Raw genomic sequence first — 24119 nt, forward strand, 5'->3', positions numbered from 1 at the left:
TAAAGGATCACATCTCTATACTTATAATTAAGGAGTTTGAACAGGAATGGAGGCAGTGGGGCTCCTGGTTGTGGAGGCCTAGCCGGGACCGTGTGCGCCCTCTCCACTGAACACATTTGGGAGAACACCTCTTTGCCGAAGATGGCAATGAGCCATTTTTCAATAAATTCAACAGGATTCTTGCCTTCCACTCTCTCAGGTAGACCTATGGCTCTCACATTATTATGTCTCATTCTGTTCTCTAAATCTTCTAAACGAGAGGCGTGCTGTGTTGTGAGGTGAGTATTGTAAGTGAGGTCCTGTTGCATGGGCGCCATGTCATCTTCTAAGGAACTCATTCTCCCCTCTAGAGCTGATGTTCTCTCCCTCAGCTTTTGGGTGTCTTGCCACAAAAAAATAATCTCCGTTTTGACCTCCTTGATCTCTGTGGTAAGGGCAGCTATGGATAGGTTACAGGTATTCACTGCTGTGAAAACATTCCCGTAGTGTGGGCTCACCCGCGGCGTCGGGAGCGGTAGGGTCAGGTGGCCTAGCAAAGATATCCCCTGGAGTACTCACTGTGTCCCAGTCGAATCCTGTGCCGAAATGAATATGGCTCATTTTTTATAAATATATAGAGGTAGGAGTGGCTTCGAGATATAAACTATTCAGAAAATGGCTACTACATATCAAATTCTTATACTGTTTCATACATAATTGAACGTATATAAACAGACATATCATTAGTAAAACCTTGAATTGAAAACATTAGATATTATAAAAAAGTATTACAAATATATGCACTAGGTTTAAATGTGCCTCTGTGTCTATTTATCTATCTAAGTGTCTGTATTTTTTAGCTCAAAAGTGTTTTTTTTCCCATAAAAATATATTGGGGTCACCACACCTCAGAAACCATGGTATGAGCATATGTATACTTGAAATGGACAACTATAGAAAGACACAGAGAATAATGAGGCAGAACTGGATGTTATACTCACTAAGAAATGTATGTTAATATACTAAGAAATATAGCATATTAACATCTACCTCAAACAAAATTGTATGAGAAATCGCATAAAGAAAAAAAAAAAATACCAGTAACATGCATGAAAATTGCACACATATTACATGGGAACAACCCACAACAAACAAAAGTTGTAAAAAGCCTGTAACGTATGAACAATATTGCAAACAGCAAACTGATGGGAAAAGGGAGCAAAAAGGAGGAAGGAAAGCAGCATCTCAGTTTTCCATGTCCTGTCCAAAAGAAATGACAGGAAGACGTAAAGCAGGATTGGAGGCATGAGGACAAACACTATGAACACTATATAAACATGTATGTGATATAGTTAAACATGCCCTCATGTGTCCAAACTAAACTGTGCATCCTAAAGCTGTCTACGAAACAGGTTCACATATTGAAGGGTATATCGATATCATTGTTGGGCCAGCACACATCCATATGAAGAAAGGAGAAGACAACTAAATCTTAAACCCTTAGAAATGTAAAAATGTAAAAAAACACAACAAATCTATATGTCAGTGGTGATCTCACCGATAGATGGAATAAGCAAAACTACTATATGGACGTGTGGTGACAAGACAAAAATGGATATGAACCCTGCAGGGAGATGGACAATTGTGAGGCAAAAAGCGTACCAAAGGATATAGGAGTGGAAAAAATTCTTCTAAATAACTCCATCAATCATAATAGTTGGAAACATCCCACTCAAAATTTAACCCTATAGGAATACTGGTATGTACAGTATATATTCGCGTTTGTAAAGTGTTCTGAACCTGTCTCCTCCCCACCTTGGGGTCACTATCCTTTCAACACCTTGTATAGAAAGGCTTGTGACATCCTTGTGGTGAACAAGGTTCCAGTGTCTAGCTACATTTGTGGACTTGTTTTTTTCAATATCCTACAGGTGATCATATAACCTATCTTTTAACCGGCATGTGGTGCGACCCACATATGGAATGTGGCACAAGTCGCAAGTAATCACATATATTAAAAACTTTATGTTGCAGTTGATAAAAGAAGTGATATCAAAAGTTTTACCCGTAGCACTCGAACATACACCTTGGCGTTTCTTAATGTAGCGACAATAGTCACAACCCTTCATACCGCATTTATAGTTTCCGTTGAAATGCAGCCAATTGGAACCCGAATGTTCACTAGTAAATAAACTCAGTGAAAGAGACCCCCCCTAAGGTAGGTGCCCTATGAGACATCGTCTTGATACCCCTTGAGAGGATTTCACTGTACATCGGGTCATTGAACAGAATGGGCAAATATTTTTTGACTGTGCTGCTGATTTTGTCAAACTCGGTGGTAAATGGTGTTGAAAAATGGGAATGTTGTCCCTACACAAAGAGTACTTATTGGCATTTTTCAACTTGTTTTCAGTTAACAGGAATACCCTAGGAATTCTATTGGCTGCCGAAAAGGCTTTGTTTATAGTTTTGATGGGATAGCCTCTGTCTTCAAATCTATGAGCCATGTCGATAGCCTCTGTCTTTAAATCTATGAGCCATGTCGATAGCCTCTTTTGTTGAAGTCGTCCGGTGTACTACACAGATGCTTCAACCTAAGAAACTGGCCGAACGGTACACCCCTGTGTGCAGAATCGGCTCTTAGCAGCGCATTGGCAACCGTTGGCTTTCTGTACAGACCGGTAACCACCATATTATTTATTCCTGACAGCTGAATATCTAGAAATTCAATGGAAACTTCCTGGAGATTCCCCGCGACTCTCAGGTTGAGATCATTCTCATTTAGATAAGCAAGCCATGTGTCCAATTGAACCTTATCATCTGAAGTAATAAATAGGAGATCTATGTAGCGATAGAAAAGTATGGTGTCTGTATGATGGGGGCTATCATGTCCAAAAATGCGGCTCCTCTCCCACCAACCCATATAAAGGTTGGCCAGTGAGGGCGAAAATTTGGCCTCCATAGAGGCGCCGCATTTCTGGAGATAATAGCCCCTGTCAAACATAAAAAAAAATTGTGTGTCAACAGAAAATCCAAAGACTGAAGAATAAATTCTTGAAGAACTAATGAAAATTTACCAGACTCTTTGAGAAAAAAAGCAACAGCCTGTATACCCAAAGCATGAGGAATGCTTGAATACAAGCTTGTCACATCACACGTTATCCATCTGTAGTTATGTTTCCACTGAAAATCCTGTAATTTAATGAATAGTTGCTTGGTGTCCCTGAGAAACCCAGGGAGCCCAACTAAAGGTTGCAATGAACTATCCATCCATTCACCAAGACGCTCGTTTAAAGAGCCTATTCCTGCAACAATAGGTCTACTCACAAGGGGACTTAGTCCCTTAGTGGACTTTTGGCAAATGGTGGAATACTGGCATAATTGGGCACTCCGGGATGAACAAATCTCTTTCCTTTGATGAAAAAATGCCTGCATGTACTGCTCTATCTAAAAGGGAGGACAGCTCTTTCTTAAACGAGGATGTGGGGTCTGCTCTAAGCTTGTGGTAAGTATTGGAGTCGGATAACTGGTGCAAAGCTTCATCTTCATCTTTACATGTACTGGAATCTAACACAACCACAGAGCCCCGCCTTTGTGCTGTAGCTGGTATGTTTTATAGCGCGTCCTCAGGATAACAGAGCGGATTCTCAACAGAGAGAACCGAAGGTGCGTCCGGCTACATCCGCTGCCTGGCCACGCCCCCACCTGAGCGATTTTCTGCTTGAAGCTTGTAGCTCTAAAACACTCAACAAGCCAAATCCCATTCATTTCAATGGCCCCGTTCACATCTGAGCACTTTGTCGCCTGAAGAAAAACGCCTGAAGCTCAAAAAAGTACATGAGCTTCTTTTTGGCACTTTACAAGCGTTTTTGGCCCCATGGACCTCAATAGAAATGCCTGACTTAGGCGTTTTACAAGCGTTTTCTGCTCAAATGGCTGCTCTAGACCCCTAATTTTCTGTTGCTCTCCTACCCCTAGTACTTTCTATTGGCTAGACAAAAATGGCTGAAGCTGTAAAACGCTTTAAAAAAGCTTGTAGAAAGTTGCAAAAAGCATTAAAAACGCTTGAAAAACACTAGTAAATCGATACACTCAGTTGTGAATGGAGCCTAAATCTGCTAGTACATCTAACACTCCCCTCCTCCCAGATTAACAATGCTGCTGCTGTCCAAAGGTGCCCCCTGTGCTCCTTCATGCAGATTTGGGGTACTCTAATACAGGTGGTGTGTTACTGGCCAGGAGACAACAGAGGAAACCAAAGCCAAAAAAAAAAAAAGAAAAACGAATGTAGCCACCACATCTAATGATTGGTAAGCTGTAATATATAACATTTTTGGTTTAATACCACTTTCAATATTATCTTGCCGATTATCTCTGCAAGTCCCTGCATGCTAACCAAGAGAGATTCCAGAAAATGACATAAGGGTAAATCATGATGAGCTCCAATGAATGGGTGTTCGGCTGCTACCCTTAAAGTGACAGAGTCTAATGGGCTGAGCGGGAGTGGAATGTGAAAGCATTTCTGAAATGACGGAGATGTATTATTATTATACAGGATTTATATAGCGCCAACAGTTTGTGCAGCACTTTACAACATGAGGAAAACAGTACACTTACAATACAAATCAATGCAGGGGGGATCAGAGGGCCCTGCTCCTCAGAGCTTACAATCTAGGAGGGAGGGTCAAGTGGAACAAAAGGTAATAACTGTGGGGGATGAGCTGATGGAGAAAATTAAAATACAGTCGTTAGGTGTGGGTAGGGTAGGCTTCTCTGAAGAGAAGGGTTTTCAGGTATCGTCTAAAAGCTAATAGAGTAGGAGATAAATTGGACAGATTGGGGTAAGACGTTCCATAGGATAGGAGAGGCTCTGGAGAAGTCCTGGAGGCGAGCATGGGAGGAGGTGACGAGGGAGCTAGAGAGCAGGAGGTCTTAAGTGGAACGAAGAGAACGAGTAGGTTGGTATTTAGAGACTAGGCTAATGATGTAGCTGGGGGCTAAAAGGTGGGTGGCTTTGTAAGTAGTGGTTTAGTATTTTGAATTGAATTTGCTGGGCGAGCGGAAGCCAGTGGAGGGATTGACAGAGAGGGGTAGTGGACACAGAGCGATTGGTAAGGTGGAAGAGTCTGGCAGAAGCATTCATGATGGATTGAAGAGGTGATAGACTATGTAGAGGTAAGCCAATAAGAAGAGAGTTGCAGTAATCGAGGTGAGAGATGACCAGGGAGTGAAGAGCTTTGTTGTGTCATTGGTTAGAAAGGAGCGTATTTTGGAGATGTTGCGGAGGTGGAGATGTTGCGGAGGTTGAGGTGGCAAGATTTGGACAGTTATGGAAGTGGGGCTTAAAGGCGAGTTCAGAGTCCAGGACTACACCTAGGACCTTGGCATGTGGAAAAGGGGCTTATAGTTGTGCCATCGATTTAGACAGAGATCAGGGGAAGGGGCATATGGGGGAGGAAAAATTATAAGTTTGGTTTTGGATAGAATGAGTTTGAGAAAGTGGTGTGACATCCAGATTGATATATCTGATAGTAAATTAGTGATATGTGAGGAGACGGAGGGAGTGAGCTGAGGGCTAGAGAAATAGATTTGGGTGTCATCAGCGTAGAGGTGGTATTGGAAGCCATGGGAGGCTATCAGTTGACCCAGAGAGGAGGTGTAGATTGAAAATAGGAGAGGTCCAAGAACAGATTTTATGGAGGATCACGTGCAAACTATATAAATTCTGTATAATAATTTTGTGATTTTTTTAATGAAGAATAACAAACACATATACAGCAGTTTAATATAAAAGACATTTAAAGCTGTACTCCATGAAAACCTGCACATGCACTCCAAGCACTAATTGCTCATTATGTTTACATTTATAAAATAATTTATCACATTAAAAAATAAACTATATTTTAAAATTGTTTTAGTCCTAACGATAATTAAGAAAGCCTATGGCACTCAGTATCATGCATAACACAATTAGCAACACCAGCAAAGCACAAGTGTCCCTGAAAATCATTTTAAATGTTGCCATTTGGTCTAAGCGACATTGCCGACCCATAACTTAATAACAATGGAAAGGTTAGTTGTAGAGAGAAGGGAATGAATGGTTACAAGTATGACTCCACCTTACTCCCTTCCCTACACAGCATGATAGACGGGTTCCTAATGCTTGCTCCTTACAAAGGGAAGTTTCACCTGATAAACAAGGGTGCAGCATGCTGGAATCACACAATTCAGAGAAAGGAGCACGAGGAAGACAATTACACAATACTGACAAGTCAGAACTTCACCCTCCCATATATCCATACAGCCACTGATAATGATCAGAAAACGTGGAAACATGGAGTGTACGTTGTGATTGGAAGCTGAATACAATATACTGTGTGTGTATGTACACGTGTACACACACACTATATGACCAAAAGTATTGGGACACCTGCTTTTACATGCACATGAACTTTAATGGCATCCCAGTCTTAGACTGGCCATACACCTATAGATTATCTGCAGATTTTCTATGGTTAGATGGAAAAGGTGGGAGATTCCTCCATCCACACAGTTTAGCGAACATGGAGAGATCTGTTGCACATTTTCTATCTAACCATAGAAAATCTGCAGATAATCTATAGGTGTATGGCCAGCTTTAGTCTGTAGGGTTCGATATTGAGTTGGCCCACCCTTTGCAGCTATAACAGCTTCAACTCTTCTGGAAAAGCTGTCCACAAGGTTTAGGAGTGTGTCTATGGGAATGTTTGACCTTCTTCTAGAAGCGCATTAATGTGGACGAGAAGGTCTGGCTCGCAGTCTCTGCTCTAATTCATCCCAAAGGTGTTCTATCAGGTTGAGGTCAGGACTCTGTAAAGGCCAGTCAAGTTCCTCCACCCCAAACTCGCTCATCCATGTCTTTATGGACCTTGCTTTGTGCTTACCAGTGCATCCAAGGACGCAGATGGTCGCATGCGCGGGTGTGCCTCCTCAGCACCAAGCTTGCTGCAGGAGGCACCTGGAGGAAGGAGAAGCTGACAGCGCTGATGGGGAACCGCCAAAGGAGGAAAGTGACCTTTCTGTGCAATATTATTGCACAGAGTGGGTAAATATTACCTCTTTTTTAATAAGCCCTTAGTATCACTTTGATTATTGACTTCAAGTGTATGTCAATGCAAAAAACAAAAATATTCAGGTCATCACTCCAGTGCAGATGCACTGGTAAGCCACACTCCCATCACAGGAGTTTGACTGAAAGCAGCAGCTGGAGAATGTGCTACTGTTGTGTCGTGATGCCAGGTAAGTGTAAGGCCCCTTTCACACGGGACGGATCCGTGTTGATCCGCCCCGTGTTTATCCGCTGCTCAGCGGGGATCGCTCCGCTTTCCCCAGCTGAGCAGGCAGATGACAGGGCGGGACCCGTACACTGTGCAGGGACCGCCCTGTCAGATCTCCACTCTCCCCTATGGGGGATCGGAGGAACACGGACCGCCTGTCCGTGTTCCTCCGATCCGCTCTGCAGAAGGATAGAAAAATAGGATTTTCTTCCGTCCGCAGAATCGGACGAGAGCGGAGGCAGACGACATCGGGTGTTAGCGGATGTACATCCGCTGACACCCGCTATCCCATAGGGATGCATGTATGTCCGTATTTCATCCGAAAACGGATGGATGAAATACGGACATACGGTCCGCATGTGTGAAAGGGGCCTTAAGGGATGGGACGGGGGGGGGGGGGGCAAATGCTCCAACTGGGAATTGTAGGTTCAATTGAGCAGCAATATCAGATTGCACCAGCAGGAGGTGAAATGTGTGATGTCAGATCACTGTACCCGGAATTAAGCCTGGTACACACTAAGTTTTTTCTAGGTTGAACGAAAACACTATCAGCTCTGGTTGGAGCCGCTGTACCAACTATGTGAAGTTAGTAAAGTGATCTCCCCCGCTGAGCTGTTGTGTGGTGACAGGGGGGCGTCCCCCCTCCACTCTGATCAGCAGTTTCCACAATTGGCTGACAGCGCTGATCGGGAGTCATTGGCTGCTGGTTTTTCAGCATGCTTGTCCTGTCTGGCCGGCTTCTGTCGGACAGGGTGGCTTACACACGGGCCAAATGTTTGCCTTTTTTTTTTTTTTTTTTAACGGCCCAAAGTCTCCCGACATTTGGCCCGTGTGTACGGAGCTTTAGGGATCGGTGCAAGTCTTCCATGCAAGGGCCCTTTCACACTGGGGCGGCGTCGGCGGTAAAACGCCGCTATTGTAAACGGCGCTTTACCGTCGGTATTTGCCCGCTAGCGGGGCGTTTTTACCCCCGCTAGCGGCCGGGAAAGGGTTAAAAACCACCGCAAAGCGCCTCTGCAGAGTCGCTTTGCCGGCGGTATAGCCACGCTGCCCCATTGATTTCATTGGGCAGGAGTGGTGAAGGAGCGGTATACACTCCACTCCTTCACCGCTCCGAAGATGCTGCTAGCAGGACTTTTTTTCCCATCCTGCTAGGGACACAGCAGCGGCACTTTCGGGTCGCTTTGCAGGCGCTATTATTAGCGCAATAGCGCCTGCAAACCGCCCCAGTGTGAAAGGGCCCTAACTGTATTGAAGGGTTCCATTGATACATGAGTTTTTATTTTTTCTATATTAATAAAGTAAAATAATGTTAAGAAAGATGGAGCTATCAAGCAGCAAATAATAAGAGTACCTGTTCTGCTCGAGGTGCAATATGTGCTCCTGGCCTTCAGCCTTAATAACATAGGACAAACCCTGCAAAATATTAAACAGAAGTGAGCAAAATAATCCATATTCAATATATCAATGTAAGTTCATCAACTAAACTAGATCATATAAAAGAAAAAAATGCTGTGCCATCTCCAATACTTTGTCTATGAGTAATAACCAATATCTATAATCTGGTGTTTTATGTGGTCTCAGCAATCATCAAAAAAATAAAAAATAAAAAATAAAATAAAAACGTAACCAATCATAAACAATAAAACAGCAAACGTTCATTAATCATGAATCGTAAATGTAATAATCCCATATAACTTGTGATAAATAAGAATGCTTTCCGAAATAGAACTGTTAGTTTATTTTTATTAATTAACAAAATGGAAAGTAAATGAACAGAAGAGAAATCCAGATCAGATCACTATTTGGTGTGACCACCCTTTGCCTTCAAAATACTGGAGATCGCTCAGCATTTTTTTTTCTTTTATATACAGTATATTCAAGTTATTTTTTTACTTTATACTTGCAGCTTTAATGGCAACATTTTTTATCAGTTTTGGATAGAGCAAAGAGAGATTAGAACCCCTGTCAGTTTTTACTGCTGTCTGTACCCCCATTAGGGAGATTCAACATCTCTATTTGTCCTGTTTACCGTTATCACCGAGAGCGAAAGTGAAAGAAAGTGACAAATTTTGGGTGTCCCCAAAAAAAGTAATAGAGGGGAAATCTTCCAAAGGGGACACTAGTACTGGTGATCTGGGGGACCCTAAGGGATTCCCCTATTTTCCAGGGATACCCTCACTTTTTGTTTGGCTATGGGACAGGAAGTGAAATCTCCATAATGGGATAGGGCTAGGAGATTTTCTAAAAGAAAAAACTTGCGGACTAGGCCGAAGCCGCGGCCTCGCCTAAAAACTCCTGCCCACAGCCCTTCAGGACCGGCGCGAGGACAAAAAAAAAAAAATCTAAAAAAAATTGATTTTCTTACATTTTGAATCGATTTGACCTCTCAACTCGATTCAAGATTTAAATCGATTTTTTCCCCAGCCCTATAATGGGACACAGATGGCTAAAGCCCATACACATGTGCAGAATGTCAGGAGACATCTGCCGGTACAAAAAATACCGGCCAATATTCTGCCCGTGTGTATGTCGGTCAGCTTCTGTCGGACGTGCATGCTGGCAAACCAGCAGCTGACCGACTCCTGATCAGCTCTCTCAGCCAATGGCAGAGAGCGCTGATCGGAGTGTTCTGGCGGGGGTGCCACCCCCCTGTCAGAAGACAACCGCTCAGCGGGGGAGATCGCTGGACTAACTTTTCATAATTAGTACAGCAACCCGAGGGGTTGCACAAAAAAAAAAAAAAAAAAAAAAAAAACTGTAGTGTGTACTCGGCTTTACTCTATCCAAAATGAAAAAAAAAAAGTTTTGCCTATAGTTCTACTTTAATTATTTATAAAGTTGTGGGCAGATAATCACGTATACAACTAAACTAAATCACCTGCACAAACCACAATCAGAAGTTACTACAAATACATACAATGCTAACTAAATACTGAAGCAGGAATTCCCCCACCCTAAATTTTCCACAGTCATTTTTATATAGCCCCTCCCAAATAGAGGTATAACTGCAGCCAAAACTGTATTTTGTTTTTTTCAAAATGAATGGCTTCACACAGCATGTGAGCATTACCATGGCAGTACAAATTGGTACTAAAGACTTTGGTCAATACTTTAAAGAATAAGTTCACCTTCTGGAGCATATTACATTTTACACTTATATTTAGGGTATAACATGCTCCAGACCTGCTTAAAGTGGACGTAAACTCCCATCTTTGACTTGTAACTATAGGTACGTTTATAATAAGGCTTACCTAAAGGTAGTGTAAATAATCTCCTAAACGTGCGCTGTTTAGGAGATATTCACGTTATATGCAGCCGATAACGTCATTGGTGCATGCACTCTGAAGGAACGGCCGCCCAGGCCTGTGCCGTAAATGGCGGCTCTCCCGCACGTGCGCGGGAGTGACTTCATCGCGGCACCGGCCAGTCACACAGCCGGAGTCCACGGACCCGGAAGGAAGACGGGTGAAGATGGAAGTGGCCTCCAGCGGTAACAGCGCATCGCTGGAATGCTTCGTTTTCAGGTAAGTTTCACATATAGTGCTAGTATGCGATGCATACTAGCAGATTATGCCTTTGCCTTTCAGGTAAAAAAAAAAATGTAAAATTTAAAATCACCCAGCGGTTTACTACCGCTTTAATGGGTTAAGCATCCTGATAGTAAGAGAAAGCAGAGTGGCAGAGATAAGCTCATCACTATGTTTACTTCTCCTTTCACTGTCCATTCACAGGCTAGGGGTGTGTTCAGGACAAACTGGACTCGAAGGAAGTGGGTTAAAAGATGCTGGCCATAAGACTGCGCACATCTAGTGGCAAAAGTACGATGTGATTCTTGTTAAAAAAAAAAAAAGCAAGTACTATCTAAGAAATCTGAATTGGAGGTGAATATTGCAGCAAAAGCTGGTTTTGTTATTCTAGCTTTTAAAGTGGTTGGAAACTGTATAAAAACAAAAAAAAAAAAACCTGCAAGACAAAGGCATAATGAGCAAGAATGCAACGCATACTAGCTCATTATGCAATACTTACCTTAGAATGAAGCTGTTGCAGCGGTCCCCACACTGCTGTGACTGATGACATGTCTCCCGGGTTCGCGGGCTCTGGCGCTGTGATTGACCGGAGCCGCGATTACGTCACTCCCGCGCATGAGCACAGGTGCCACCGGTCACGGCACAGCTACTGAAGAAACGGCACGAGCAAACCGTTTCTTCAGTGCGCATGTGCCGATGACGTCGGTACATGCGGATACAGCGAATATTTCCTAAACGGTTCAAGTTTAGGAGATATTCGCGGTACCTACAGGTAAGTCTTATTATAGGCTTACCTGTAGGTAAAGCTGGTAGCAAAGTGTTTACAACCACGTTAACTAGGCTATTTTTTTTGGTCGGAGTCCTGTTTTAAAGCATCTGTTACCCAGACAAGCCAATCAGACTGCAGCAACTTCCTAGTTAAATACCGAGAAGGTAAAGTGACACCTAAATTGTAGGTGATGTCTTTTTTCTTTTGTCCTGTTGTAGAAGCAAGGCGTATTAGGTGGAGTTATCATCGAATTAACAAACAGATTTACCTCTTTAAGAGAACCAGATGCATCTCTTCTTAGCCGAGATATTTTCTGGGGTACTATAATTTCATAGGAAGAAAAAAACGATGTTGGGTCCAAAGCTGTCAAAAGGAAGATAAACATATATTTATTACAGTGCTTAGATGGCAAAATGTAAAGGAAATACTTTTTTTCTATAATTAAAATATTTACATATATCCGCTTTTTCTGGTACATTTTGTTTACATGTAACAATCAGTATTGTTTGCTAGAAAATGACTTAGAACCCCCAAATATTATAACATTTTTTACAGAGGCCCAAAAGTATAAATGGGTGGGTTTTGCATTTTTTTTTATGTCACATGGTATTTTAAAATTTTTATGCAAAAAAAAAAAACACAATACATAACCCTATTTTTTTGTAAAATATAAAAGATGTTATGCAGCGTAGATACCAAACATGCCACACTTTAATATTGTACACACCTGTGCAACAGAGACAGACAACGTAAACATTACTATCCATAGGCAACACTTTAAAAGCCTTTACAGGAACTATGATACTTACCATGTATACACAGTCGTTGTTTTACTCTTAATAAAACTGCAATAATGAAAAAACAAAAGCCTTTACACGTTACCACTTTAGAATTGCAGAGGAGGTCTGGTGCTAGAATCACTACCAATGATCTGATGTTCACAATGATACCTCACATGCGTGGATGATCGCTGTTTGTGTGCATCCGTCTTTGTGTGTTAGCATGGGGAGAGGGGGGCAAGGGAGGGTGTGGTGGTGCGGGGGCTCTTTAATTTTTATTGACTCTTATTTTTTTTTTTTTTACACTGCTGCTTTCATTTTTTTAATCACTTTTATTGCTGTCGCAAGGAATGTAATGAAAAAAACATCCCTGTGACAGCAACAGGCACATGACAGGTACTCTTTATAGAGACATCTGGGGTCTATATGACTCCAAATCCCTCCTTTGCCCTTAAAAGCTTTCAAAACACCAAGATCTGTGCTTTCAAATGCTTTTGATTTTCTTAAAAACCGATAAACAGAAGCGATGTCAGGTCAACACTTTCAGGTTACCATAACGGAGAGCTGAACAAAGCCAATCCTGGCTGGTAGCTTGGGTCTCCTGGTGGGACGGGAGAGCCCGGTGAGACGGGAGAGCCCGGTGAGACGGGAGAGCCCGGTGAGACGGGAGAGCCCGGTAAGACGGGAGAGCCCGGTAAGACGGGAGAGCCCGGTAAGACGGGAGAGCCCGGTGAGACAGGAGAGCCCGGTGAGACAGGAGAGCCCGGTGAGACAGGAGAGCCCGGTGAGACAGGAGAGCCTGAGCAAGCCATGGGAAGACGTCCCCCTCCAGCTGCTTGTAAAAGCAGTCCAGCGACTAGTTAGCCACTAGGATTGCTTGTACAAGAGAGCCTTCCACTGGCTCTAAAAAAACGGTACTGATCATCCCAGAATAACCACCTGAACAACCACTGAACTCCAGCGACGTATGGTCCAGAAGTGGATATATTGGCTTATATTGATATGTTTTAAGACAACAATTACCCCCCCCCCACCCCCATTTTTATTGTCATTGGTGTCCCCATTGAGGAAATCCTTTGTCAGTACAGCAAGTGATAGTAAATCTCTCCAGCACTGCCCGTACCCCCTATAGAGGTAGCGAGGACGGCAAGTGAAAGGAAAACCTCTCTAGCAGGGTCACAGACAGAAAAAGACTTGATAAAAATGTAAAATCTTCCCCAGTTTTCAAAAAAATAAATATGACCCAAGTTGGGCTTTTAGCAGATATAAAGGGCACACATTAATGAAGATCTGCAACCATTATTATACCATTAAATACATTTTTAAAGATAAGTACTACTGTAAATTGACCTTGTACAGTGGAACCTTGGATTACGAGTATAATCCATTCCAGGAGAATGCTTGTAATCCAAAGCACTCGCATATCAAAGAGAGTTTCCCCATAGAAGTCAATGGAAACAAAGATAATTCGTTCCGCGTTGACTTCAATTACATGCAATACCACATGTGGCCAGAGGTGGGGGGTGCGCCGGAGAGCCTAGAAAATACTCGGGGACAGCTCGGCTGAACTCGGAAACACTCGGGAACAGAGTATTTCTGAATGTTCCAGAGTATTTACTAACGGCTCCGAACCGTTCCTATTGTCACTGGTGCCCCCGCACCTCTGGCCAAATGCAGTACTGCACACCACATTAGCTTGAATTCTGCTCGTTTTGTGAGAAAACACTCGCAAAACCGTGTCAGGTTTTTTTTTTATAAAGTTGCTCATCTTTCAAAACACTTGTTAACCGCATTACTCGTTAACCAAAGTTCCAATGTATCAGTTTCTTCCTATCCTTGCACAGCAGGGTTGTAGTGTGAGACTCATAAGCAGCACCAGGAACCAATCAGTGTATGTGCTGATAAGAAGCATGCTGATAGAAGGACAGAGCAAAATGATAACAGAGATGAGTTCCTCACTGTGCGGCTTTCCCTCTTCTTGTCCAGTCACAGGCTGGGGCAAATCCAGTAGATGTAGTGCAGAAATGTCAATGGTCATCAAACGGAGGAGATCTAGTGACTGTGGGGGAAATCTCTTGGTAGAAGGTGAATACTGCAGCTAAAGATGGTTGTGTGTTTTTATCTTTTAATGGGCTGTTCATTTTTAAAGTGTAAATTCACCTTTTGGATTCAAATCATTTGGTGGAGGGACGATTATGGTGTGGGGTTGTGTTTCAGGGGTTGGGTTTGGCCCCTTAGTTCCAGTGAAGGGAACTCTTAAGGTGTCAGCATACCAAGACATTTTGGACAATTTTATGCTCCCAACTTTCTAGGAACAGTTTGGGGGTGACCCCTCATTGTTCCAACATGACTGCACACCAGTGCACAAAGCAAGGTTCATAAAGACATGGATGAGTGAGTTTGGGGTGGAGGAACGTGACTGGCCTGCACAGAGTCCTGACCCCAACCCAATAGAATAATTTGGGATGAATTAAAGTGGAGACTGCGAGCCAGGCCTTCTCGTCCACATCAGTGCCTTATCTCACAAATGTGCTTCTGGAAGAATGGTCAAACATTCCCATAGACACACTCCTAAACCTTGTGGACAGCCTTCCCAGAAGATTTGAAGCTGTTATATCTGCAAAGGGTGGGTCAACCCAATATTGAACCCCCCTATGGACTAAGACTGGGATGTCTGTCATGAGTACCACCTACAATGTCCCCTTCCACTAAATGGTTATAGAATACTCTTACAATTCAGATATAATGTCTCTTAACAGATTTTAAAATCACAACAATGCCTGATGAATTCTGTCATCACTACAATGTGGTCAGCAGCACCTAAAATAGACTGTCCAGTCCCCCCCCCGCCCCGGATGGTTCAGTCACATGGGTGCTGACAGCTGCAATGATGCCGGGAAGCCGCTCACAGCACTTTCTGCTGTCTATAGTAGTATGACACCAGAGTCATAAGTTTAAGAGGAAATGTTCAGGATGTGAGTAGTGGGGTCACAGACTGTGACTAGTATTCGAAAGTCGCCCACAGAATTGAGTAGGCAGCCATCTGTGTAAAGGCACAATGTGACCGTCTTCAGGGCGAGCCAATGGAAGGGGAGGGGGCGGGCATTGAGGGGACTAATCTTGGAAGGAATAACAGGTGCTGAGGACCTCCCAAAAGGTGTGAAATCATCACACTGAATGTAATATCACGTTGGGGCTTGTCAGTTATAAAATAAAATGATGTTTAGATGTTTTAAAGCTGTAGTAAAAAAGCTGGGTGTTTTTTTGTTTTCTTTCTAACCTTAAAAGGTAAAGCCACAATATGCTAGTATGCATACCATACTAGCACATTATGTTAAACTTACCTGAAATTGAAGCCTTTCAGCACCACATTGTCACCATTGCAGGCGCTTCCATCTTCACCCGTATTCCTTCCAGGCTGTGTGACTGGCTGGAGCCGCGAGGACGCATGCGTGCGGGAGATGTTGAGCCAGGCCTTCTCCTCCAACATCAGTGCCTGATCTCACAAATGTGCTTCTGGAAGAATGGTCAAACATTCCCAGAAATGACACTTTGCTACAATGTAAAGTAGTGAGTGTACAGCTTGTATAACAGTTAATGTAAATTTGCTGTTCCCTCAAAATAACTCAACACAGCCATTATTGTCTAAATCGCGGGCAACAAAAGTGAGTACACCCCTTCAGCCCCATACACGCTATCAGATTTTCTGCTGAGTTTTTCCTTCAGCAGAAAATCTGATAGTGTGTATGGGGCTTTTGTGAAAATGTCCAAATTGGGCCCAATTAACCATTTTCCCTCCCTGGTGTCATGTGACTCGTTAGTGTTACAAGGTCTCAGGTGTGAATGGGGAGCAGGTGTGTTAAATTTGGTGTTATCGCTCTCACTTTCTCATACTGGTCACTGGAAGTTCAACATGGCACCTCATGGCAAAGAACTCTCTGAGAATCTGAAAAAAAGAATTGTTGCTCTACATAAAGATGGCCTAGGCTATAAGAAGATTGCCAAGACCCTGAAACTGAGCTGGAGCATGGTGGCCAAGACAATACAGCGGTTTAACAGGACAGGTTCCACTCAGAACAGGCCTCGTCATGGTCGACCAAAGTAGTTGAGTGCATGTGCTCAGCGTCATATCCAGAGGTTGTCTTTGGAAAATAGACGTATGAGTGCTGCCAGCATTGCTGCAGAGGTTGAAGGGGTGGGGGGTCAACCTGTCAGTGCTCAGACCATACGCCACACACTGCATCAAATTGGTCTGCATGGCTGTCATCCCAGAAGGAAGCCTCTTCTAAAGATGATACACAAGAAAGCCCGCAAGCAGACTAAGGGCATGGATTACTGGAACCATGTTCTGTGGTCTGATGAGACCAAGATAAACTTATTTGGTTCAGATGGTGACAAGCGTGTGTGGCAACAACCAGGTGAGTAGTACAAAGACAAGTGGGTTTTGCCTACAGTCAAGCATGGTGGTGGGAGTGTCATGGTCGGGGCTGCATGAGTGCTTCCGGCACTGGGGAGCTACAGTTCATTGAGGGTATCATAAATGCCAACATGTACTGTGACATCGTGAAGCAGAGTATGATCCCCTCCCTTCGGAGACTGGGCCGCAGGGCAGTATTCCAACATGATACCGACCCCAAACACACCTCCAAGACGACCACTGCCTTGCTAAAGAAGCTGAGGGTAAAGGTGATGGACTGGCCAAGCATGTCTCCAGACCTAAACCCTGTTGAGCATCTGTGGGGCATCTTTAAATGGAAGGTGGAGGAGCGCGTGGAAGAGTGGAAGAGGACTCCAGTGGCAACCTGTGAAGCTCTGGTGAACTCCATGCCCAAGAGGGTTAGGGCAATGCTGGAAAATAATGGTGGCCACACAAAATATTGACACTTTGGGACCAATTTGGACATTTTCACTTAGGAGTGTACTCACTTTTGTTGCCAGCGGTTTAGACATTAATGGCTGTGTGTTGAGTTATTTTGAGGGGACAGCAAATTTACACTGTTATACAAGCTGTACACTCACTACTTTACATTGTAGCAAAGTGTCATTTCTTCAGTGTTGTCACATGAAAAGATAGAATAAAATATTTACAAAAATGTGAGGGGTGTACTCACTTTCATGAGATACTGTATGTAGTGCCAGTATTATTTTATTTTATTCATCCTACCAACCAATTTCGGCTCACAAATTGCAGGTGCGTATTAATCTATTTCAGAAATGTAATCAATGATAACACATCCATTGGAACACTGGCAGGCTCTCCAAATCAAACACTTCCTCTCCACCATTAGCCTAGGTTCACACTGGTGCATGTGGTTCTCATTGCAGGTCTGCACCTGTTCCCGCAGCTGCAATCACCTGCACAGTGTATTGCTGTCTCCCAGGGGTACGTTGGATTATTTGTATCCTGAATATGCAGCAATGGGATTGTATTGAACCTTCAGCATTGCTGATACTAAATCCAGGATCTAAGTGGTGAATCCGGTGTTGGCCCTCCTCCCTCTTATGGCTGCTCCCTTAATTAGGAATATTGTTTACATGCCCCTGCTGAGATATTTAGCTATATCTAATATACTTTCTTACTGCTGATTGAACTTTCTCATGCTACCGTGACTTGCATAATTTTGCATTCCAATTTAAGATAGAGAGACATATTTCCTTCTCTGTCTCATCTGTGAACCTTGGCCGTGTCCTGAGGAAGCCTAACGGTGAAACGCGTAGACATACAAGGGCTCACCGCACAATAATCATAGATGCTATATGTTACAATTGACATTGTTTTTAAGATATTGTATTTTTCAATAAATTTATATTTTTTATACTGCTATATCTTCTCCACTGGTTCTTAGCCTAAAAAGTCCGCCTCCCTAGTAATACTCAGTACTACCTTATTTTGTATCCTCAATGATTTATGGACGTGGTTTATTTTTGGTGCACTTTCCTCTTTTTTTTTTTTTGTGTCATTAATTCTAATGGCACACCGCACGCACTGGAAATTGCTCCCGCACTGGGAACCGCGGTGCACTTGCGTTTCAAGTACAAGCCGCAATTTCTGAAATGTTGTAGGGACATTTTCCCTGCATTTTGTGAGTGATGGCAGCCCATTCAAAAGAATGGGCTGCCATGCCTGTGCAAATCACGGCTTGCAGAGCTGCGATAGTGTGAACCTAGCCTTAAACTTCAAACCGTCACTATAAAGCCATGTTCCCCTTTTGAGAACCTCTGTGCAGACGTTTAACCCTTGTGACATGTGTGGTCTATCTCATTTAACCTCATTTCTTGTCTTTTCTCGGCAATGGGGAAATTATCTTGATCTTACTCAAACCGATAAACAAAGGGGCCATGTACTTTATTCACACATAAGTCAGCTATCTCAATCTCAAACAAATTTCAGGATACAAATGCAGCCTTTTGGTGCCATTTGGTAATTTTGGGGTCTCTGTTCCGATTCTCAACTCCAAGAACAACCTCAGGCCCTCTGACACAACTGCTTGCATATAAATCACTGCAAGCACGTATAAAGATGCCAATGTAAAATGTAGTCTGCTAGAGAGAGCAATAACTATACCAAAATGACAAAGATCAGGTTCAAAACCACTAACTGAGTTCAAAATGGATATTAGCAAATTAGCAATAAACAAGGTAAATAAACATTATAAGCAGGATGCGAGATACTACTGCAACTTTGGGTTTAGAGTGCCCTCTAAGGGATGGACTGCGGTATGGCGCAAAGTCTCCTAAAAGGTACCTCTAACAAAAAAAAAAAGGGGGGGGCAAAAGGTCTCTGAGTAACAACTGTCAAAGATGCAGTTCTTAGTCCTGACTCAGCCAGCTAATTGTTGGGGCCCACTGTTATAAGCAATCATTTTTCCTGAATGATAGCTGTGATTGGCCACAGCTAATCACATGGCACAAATGAGCTGTGATTGGCCCTGTGTGTACCATGTGATCACATTGACTAATCACAGCGAGCAACACAATTCAGTGTGTACAATTGTCAAGTGATCTGCTGTGATTGGTCACAGCAATCACATGGTACCGGCAGCGACCCAGTACAGTGATCTGTCATCGTCTGTGTCCAGTGGACAAAGCAGGTCACAGATTGTGCAGCAGTGTAGCCTGTGGGGCCAGCACGAGGCCTGCTCTGAGCAGGACGTCATATGATGTCCACCTGGATCTCGATCGGTCTTGTATGGCTGTCATTTGTCTATAGGTCGCAACCATATGGTTGGGATCCACCCAAATTGCCTAGACCGGCACACAGCTCAGGCTCTCAGCAGCCTGCTCCCGCCCCCATCAGAGCCCAGCGCTCCAGTCAGTGCGGGGAGGCAAAAGTAGGAAGCTGGTGACTAAGGATGAGTTCAGACATGTTTGTAATGGCCCGCGCCCGCGCCCACCAGGAAGCCCACACTCCGCAGCATTAATCGCAGGCAGTGAGAAATTTTCTGATCTGTGCAGCCGCAGATCAGGAAATGTCTCACTGCCTGTGATTAGCACTGCAGAGTGTCAGCTTCCTGGCAGGCGCGGGCACGTGCCGTTACAAACATGCCTGAGCTCATCCTTACTGGTGACTGACAGTGTTTGATCGCCCGGCTCTCAGTCATAGAGCTGGAAGGGTCCAGATGCAGCATCGTAGCAGATAATCTGAAAATAAACAGATTCCAGTACTTTCTATTTACGTTGCATGGATTTCCTTTCACTTCCTGTTTGCCTATGGGACAGGAAGTGAAGGAAAAATCTCCACAATAGGACACAGATGGTGGAAAAAAATCTGACTGGAATTTTAGCCCTCTCTTACTCTTAATTTGAAAAAAAAAAGTTTTGCCTATAGTTCTGCTATAAAATCGATGCATTTAGTTCCTCTTTAGTATGATCAGTGTTAGGATGCTATGATGTTTCCTGGCCTGCACATAGCTGTGAACATAAGTGGAAACTCCCTGGCAGTATATAAACCTTCACTTTAGACACAGTAGTCTTTTCATTATGGAGACACTCGAGTGCCTGGCACTGGTCACCTGCTCCTGAACTTTGCTCCCTCTACGTCCATCTTGGCAAGGTTGCCATAAACACTCAATTTCCCCCCCATGAGACTTTTGGTACTTAGAAGCTTACACCAGCTGCCAACCTGGATTAGTACAGAATTGCTCTGCTAAAAAACCCTCAAACCACACGCCCACGTGACTCAGGAAATCCATGGGGCTCATACAAATCCCTCTTTCATACTCTGCGGAGGTAGAGATGTTTATACAAGTCAGTTTGCAGACAGGTCAGGCAGGTGAAAGCCAACTCTGAGTGGACTCTGGAGGGAAAATAAAACGGAGGACACAATACTGCTATGTCCCGCACTGGCACCGCCAGCAAAAACTGAAGAGAAATACAGCCGAGTTTACCAGTCACTTTTTCCCTTCATTTGTCACCTAAGCTACTTACGTCTGGAAATATCGGTGGCTGACACTTCTTTGCTTGGACCTTGTAACAGCTAGTAGAGTTCAGTACTGTGCGACTGGAAATACACTATATTGTCAAAAGTATTGGGACACTGCCTTTACACGCACATGAACTTTAATGGCATCCCAGTCTTAGTCCGTAGGGTTCAATATTGAGTTGGCCCACCCTTTGTAGCTATAACAGCTTCAACTCTTCTGGGAAGGCTGTCCACAAGATTTAGGAGTGTGTCTATGGGAATGTTTGACCATTCTTCCAGAAGCATATTTGTGAGGTCAGGCACTGATGTTGGACGAGAAGACCTGGCTTGCAGTCTCCGCTCTAATTCATGCCAAAGGTGTTCTATAGGGTTGAGGTCAGGCAGTCAAGTTCCTCCACCCCAAACTTGCTCATCAATGTCTGTATGAACCTTGAAGCTGTTATAGCTGAAAAGGGCGAGCCAACTCAATATTGAACCCTACGGACCAAGACTGGGATGTCATTAAAGTTCATGTGCGTTTGAAGGCAGACGTCACAATACTTTTGACCATATAGTGACGTTTTGGCTGACATTACTTAGTCCAATGGGTTGGTAGAAGGATCTGGTATGGTAGCTGGTATGTGGTAATACACACGTAAAATAAAAAACCCCAGAAAGGACCTATTCACAGCAAGCCATGTGTGTTATGATCTGTGTTACCACTTCAGCTCCAGAAGATTTTACCCCCTTTCATGACCAGGGCATTTTTCGCTACTCATCACTGCGTTACTTTAACTGGCAATAGCGCGGCCATGCAACATTGTACCCAAATGAAATTTATATCATTTTTTTTCACACAAATAGAGCTTTTGTTTGGTGGTATTTGATCACCATTGGGTTTTTTATTTATTATACAAAGGAAAAAGACTAACAATTTTGAAAAAAAAACCCAATAATTTTTACTTTTTGTATAAAACATTTAATAACAAAATTTTTAAAAATCTAATTTCTTCATAAATTTGGGCCAAAATGTATTCTGCTACGTCTTTGGGATTTTTTTTTTTTTTTTACCAATCAGCTTATAATTGGTAATATATGGTGTATATACTGGAATTTTTGTTGTTTCTTTTTTTTTATACTAGTAATGGCGGTGATCAGCAACTTATAGTGGAACTGTGATGGTGCAACAGGCAATCTGACACCAAGACCCCTTTCACACTGGCACCGCTCTGCGTTAGCGGTAAAGTGCCGCTAGTTTTAGTGGTGCTTTTTAGCCACTAGCAGAGCGTTTTTAACCCCTGCTAGTGGCCGAAGAAATGGTTAAATGCGCCGAAAAGCGCCGCTGCTGAGGTGCTTCGGCAGCGGTGCCCATGCATTCCAATGGGCAGGGTGGTGGAGGAGCGATGTACACAGCGCTCTTAAACCGCTCCAAAGATGCTGCTTGCCGGACTTTTTCTAACGTCCTGCAAGTGCATCGCCCCAGAGTAAAAGCACTCGGGTTCTCACACTGGGGCTGCAGGGGAGGCGTTTTACAGGCGCTATTTTTAGCCCTTTAGCACCTGAAAAACACCTTCAGTGTTAAAAGGGGTCTAATTGATACTGGGTGGGGACTGACTAAATGACACTGACATCACTAGTGACAATTAAGTGGAGCTCCACGCAAAAAGGGGAAGCTCCGCTTATCTGCCCCCCCCCCCCCCGCGCTGCCACATTTGGCACCTTTCCGGGGGGTGAGTGGGTACGTAGTTTTTACAGGTACCCGCTCCCACCTCTGGATGACTTCACCGCAGAAAACTCAGTCAAAGATTCGGACCCCCTGCTCCTTCCCCGGCAGCCGGGCCATTCACAAAGCGCAGCGTGCTTCGCACATGTGCAGTAGAGGGCTTGGTTTCCCTTAGCCGAGATGGCGGCGGCAGCAGCACCCGAGAGTTGATTGAAAAACCAGCTTGGGTGCTGGATTTGTGGACAGGCAAGTGTCCTAATATTAAAAATGATTTTTTTCTGAAGGAGCCTGGAGCTCCGCTTTAATACAGTGATCAGTGCTAATAACACTGGCTGGGAAGTTAACATCTAGGGGCAATCAAAGGGTTAACTGTGTGCCCAACAAGTGAAAAGTGTGTAGTGTGTCATGTTTTTACTAATCAATATGGCTGGTTTGCCGCATTGCTGCACTCCATAAATCCCATAAAGCATGGCCCCGTTTTCTCCAGCGGGGAAAAAAATTCCTTCCCAAAATCCCAGGAAGCAATCGAATCAACTATCACTCGTGTCATTACCTCTAAATATTAGTATTCAGTTACATTTTATGCCCCTTTTACACTTATACGACTTCAAAGTTGCGTGATTTTACCGCGATTTCACGGCCGCGATTTGGGAGCAGTACTACTTTGTACGACTTTGCCACATCTTTGGCATTAACAAATGAAAACATACATGGTGTGAGGCTTGTGCTTACAAAGTCGTACTGAAATCGTGTCTATATTATTCAGGTACGATTTGCATGCTACTTGAGGGTTTAACAGTCAGGTCTATGGAGTACATAGTAGTCATTGAAATGGTAGTCATTGAAAATCATGGAGAATGACTTGTCATACGATTTTGTAGTACAAAATCGTGGGACAAGTCGTATAAGTGTGAAAGGGGCCTTAGAAATGCATCCAGCTCTTTTTTTAAAACAATCTTTACAGTAAGGCCCCTTTCACACTGGGGCGGTTTGCAGGCGTTATTGCGCTAAAAATAGCGCCTGCAAACCGCCCCTAAACAGCCTCAGCTGTTTGTTCAGTGTGAAAGCTCGAGGGCTTTCACGCTGAAGCGGTGCACTGGCAGGAGAAGAAAAAATCTCCTGCGAGCCGCATCTTTGGAGCGGTGAAGGAGCGGTGTATTCACCGCTCCTAAACCGCTCCTGCCCATTGAAATCAATGGGACAGCGCGGCTATACCGCGGCTATAGCCGCGCTATACGAGGGGTTTTAACCCTTTTTTGGCCGCCAGCGGGGGGTTAAAACCACACGGCTAGCGGTAAAACAGCGCTAAAAATAGCGCTGTTTTACCGCCGACGCCCCCTACCGCCCCAGTGTGAAAGGGGCCTAAGAGCCACACAGCTTTTTCTATAAAGAAATCTTTCCATTATATGAAGGCAGACTGGCTAGTAGACTAAGAAAAAAAAATACGTATGGGGTTTAACCCTTTTACTGCCAGGTTTATACACCATACGGACCGGACAGTGGGGGGGGGGGGGGGAGATTTACACACACTTGCGGTAGCTGCAGCCACTGGCAGTGTGTGTAGATTTGACATTTGGCTGTCAGATATAATCGATCAAGCAGCTGGAAAGCTGCCCATTCAC

General features: G+C 43.7%; 1 protein-coding gene across 1 annotated transcript in view; it reads right to left on the reverse strand.

The window, feature by feature from the left end:
* ADAM9 (ADAM metallopeptidase domain 9) overlaps window positions 1–24119 on the reverse strand; it is a 197473-nt gene that overhangs the window by 118371 nt on the left and 54983 nt on the right. Inside the window, exons 2-3 of the mRNA XM_073622349.1 lie at window positions 11863–11957; window positions 8650–8711 (exon numbers count right to left, since the gene is read on the reverse strand). Of these exons, the coding sequence (XP_073478450.1) occupies window positions 8650–8711; window positions 11863–11957 (157 nt within the window). The remainder of the gene's footprint in view (window positions 1–8649; window positions 8712–11862; window positions 11958–24119) is intronic.

This window comes from Aquarana catesbeiana, linkage group LG03 (assembly GCF_042186555.1).
Source record: "Aquarana catesbeiana isolate 2022-GZ linkage group LG03, ASM4218655v1, whole genome shotgun sequence".
Classification (NCBI taxonomy): domain Eukaryota; kingdom Metazoa; phylum Chordata; class Amphibia; order Anura; family Ranidae; genus Aquarana; species Aquarana catesbeiana.